Source organism: Punica granatum, chromosome 6 (genome assembly GCF_007655135.1).
Source record: "Punica granatum isolate Tunisia-2019 chromosome 6, ASM765513v2, whole genome shotgun sequence".
In the NCBI taxonomy this organism is placed as follows: Eukaryota; Viridiplantae; Streptophyta; class Magnoliopsida; order Myrtales; family Lythraceae; genus Punica; species Punica granatum.
The window spans coordinates 5,774,657-5,777,359 of NC_045132.1; the positions used below are offsets into that span (position 1 = coordinate 5,774,657).

Here is a 2,703-nt window from a genome sequence, read left to right on the forward strand (position 1 = left end):
AAATTCGTCACTTTTCTCAAGATGTAATGCTACAAAATAGACGTTGTCATAATCGTTTGCTTCTCAACGGCCAAGGAAACAAAGGTTGATGCTTTCCAAACAAAAAGTCCCCATCTTTCTTTTGGAAGGCAACGCACCTCACTCCCCCAAGAAGAAATAACGTAAAATTCCCCCCTTATACCAACAATTTTTAATTTTGGAATTTGTAAAGGTCGAGATTAAATTAAATCAAATTAGATCAGCAGTAACTGATTCAAACACTTCACCGCTTATTATTTTTAAATAACATTTTAAGTTTGAGTTTTGTAAATAAAAAAAAAATCCATGATGATTAAATGAACTTTATCCCATAGTGAATTGACCTTACTCAAATTGAATTAGTCGAAATCCGTTGCATTCTCGAATATCAAGATGCACACCGAAAAAATAAATAAAATAAAATTGGTAAAGAAGAAAGATTAACAAGAAACTACAAGAAAGAAAAAGGGTTTTGTTACACATCACCTACCGCACCCACCTCGAGGTTGGATAAAAAGGAAAAATATTAAACCCTGACTAAAACCTAATAACTCTTACGGGCGGGACCGACCCGACCCGACCCGAGCCCGTCCTAATCAAACCGCTATCCCCCCCACCTACAATTACCGTCAAACCTATCTCTTCTCTTCCTTCAAAAACTGGGCACCGCCAAGGCGGACTCGGGTGGACCCGACAACATCTCCTTCTTCCGCCGCATCTCCAGCACCTTCCGGTGATGGTTCGAGTGGAGCTCGCTCGAGAACGTCGGGCTGCAAGCAGGCCGGTACTCCGGCAGCAGCCGGCCCGACTTGAACCGCACCCCACACGCGTTGCATAGGGTCTTCGCCCCAAGGGGACCCGCCCGCCACTGCGGGGTCTTCTGGACCCCGCAGTGGCTGCATCGCCTCGGGGGTTGCCCCATCCCAGGACCCTGGGCCGGCTGCTTCAATTTCCTCTTCGGCTTCTTGGCCGGCGGCTTGCCGTACACCGGCTCGATTAGGCCGAAGTTCGTGCACAGGAGCCAGGGGCTCGAAGGGGAGCTGGAGGTGGTGGAGGACGACGAGGAGCTCGTGGCAGAAGACTCCGAAAGCGATGGCGAACCGAGGGACCAGACCCAGCCGCCGGTCCGGGCCCGCTTGCTCCTTGCTTTGGCGGGAACAGGGGTTGTGAAGTAGGGCCTCTCTGAACCAGGCTTCTCCGGCTTCGCCCAGTTCTCGCTGCCTTGATGGCTCCGAGGCTTCTCCGGCAACATTCCGGCGGGGAACGGTGCCGAGTACTCCGAGGAGTCCTCCACGAAGTGCGAGAGCCATTCGAGGTCCGCCGCGTCGTCGGCCTGCACAAAAATTGCACCTTTAATCAAATGCCATCCCCAAAACAAAACCAAAAAAAAAACGGATTTTGAAAATAATTACGTCCAAATTCCGACTAATAGACGGAAACCCAACAAGCCAATTCACGAATTCCGACATGCAATTGCTCCAAAATTAACAATTTTCCAACAAAAAGAAGAAACAAAAGAACAGGGTACCGGAACGCTGAGGTCGCCGGCGGGAACAGCCGGGAAATCGTCCATTTCACAGAAGCCCGAGACAGAAGCCTTCCCGTCGTTGTTGCTCTGTTCTGCTTCTCCATCTTGTACACGCCGTTCTTCTTCTTCTTTCCCTTCGTCGACGAACCCATTCTCGTTGGAAAAGTCGAGCAGTTCGTCGACGGAGAAGTCGTCGGAAGGGACCCCACAGGGCGCGGGCGCATTAAACTCGTCCACGAAGAACGCCTGAGGGTGAGGGCTACCCCTCCCGCCGAAGCTGTCCCTCCGGAGACTGGTCTTGAGAGCCGCGGCCTCAACGCATTCCATTTCCGTTCCAACCTAGAATTGAACGAAAACCCACGATTCTTATACCTCGTAAAAAGCCAAGAAGACGGTTTCTTTTCTTCCCCCAAAAAACATAAAAAGAAAATCAAATGGAAACTGCTTTATACCTTAGAAGATAAGAGAGGGTGAGGATGGTGAAAATGAGGAGAGGGTAGGGTGGTTGCAGAGAGAAAGGGATAGAAATGAAACGGAGGAGAAGAGGAGGAAGAAGAAGGGTGATGAGAAGTTCGGTAAAGCATTGATTAAGGGGGAGGGGGCAACCTGCCTGCCTGTTTTCCCTTTTCCCCTTTTTCTTTTCTTCCTTTTTTTGTTTTTTCAGTTTCTCAACCTTTTTTTTTTTGTTGTTAGTATAAACGAGAGTATATATATCGTCCCGCCCTACGTATTTCGTTTTTTTAGCGTGTCTGTCCATACATACGTTTGAAATTCCATGGATAACGGTGCACGCGCTTTTCTTAAATTTATAAAAAAAATAATAAGATTTTAATTTTTTTGTCTTGAATTACAATGATTGCCCCTTCCTCGAAAGTAACCCCGTTTCTCTTTTTCTCAATTTTAATTAAAAAAATACCAATTTAGATTTTTCTATTTGATGATTTTTTTTTCTAACCCTAAAGTGTTCGAATTTTGTCCAATTAATCTCCTAAGACTCGTAAACTTTTGATGGAGCATGAAATGAATAATTTTGACAAAGGCATTTTAGTAATCTCAAGGGATCTCGAACATAGAATCGAGAGAATGCATGAATTTCTTTTTTAACCATTAGTTCAAACTTGAAATTTTCTTTTCTTGATGAATATAAGATGAATGTT

At 45.9% G+C, this 2,703-nt stretch overlaps 1 protein-coding gene across 1 annotated transcript; it reads right to left on the bottom strand.

Annotated features, from left to right (window-relative positions):
• Window positions 1-350: 350 nt before the first annotated feature.
• Window positions 351-2,222, bottom strand: LOC116212540 (GATA transcription factor 5-like). Its single transcript, XM_031547205.1, has 3 exons — window positions 1,999-2,222; window positions 1,547-1,885; window positions 351-1,351 (listed from the first exon to the last, which is right to left on the bottom strand). Exons 1-3 carry the CDS (start codon window positions 2,128-2,130, stop codon window positions 671-673), a joined length of 1,152 nt encoding a protein of 383 aa, XP_031403065.1. The 5' UTR covers window positions 2,131-2,222; the 3' UTR covers window positions 351-670.
• Window positions 2,223-2,703: the final 481 nt, after the last annotated feature.

Excerpts from the sequence above, each read along its gene's own strand:
- LOC116212540 (XM_031547205.1), bottom strand. The coding sequence starts at position 2,130 with ATGCTTTACCGAACTTCTCATCACCCTTCTTCTTCCTCCTCTTCTCCT. Across the intron at positions 1,886-1,998 it reads ACCCTCTCTTATCTTCTAAG|GTTGGAACGGAAATGGAATG; the intron begins GTATAAAGCAGT and ends GTTCAATTCTAG. Across the intron at positions 1,352-1,546 it reads CCGGCGACCTCAGCGTTCCG|GCCGACGACGCGGCGGACCT; the intron begins GTACCCTGTTCT and ends ATTTTTGTGCAG.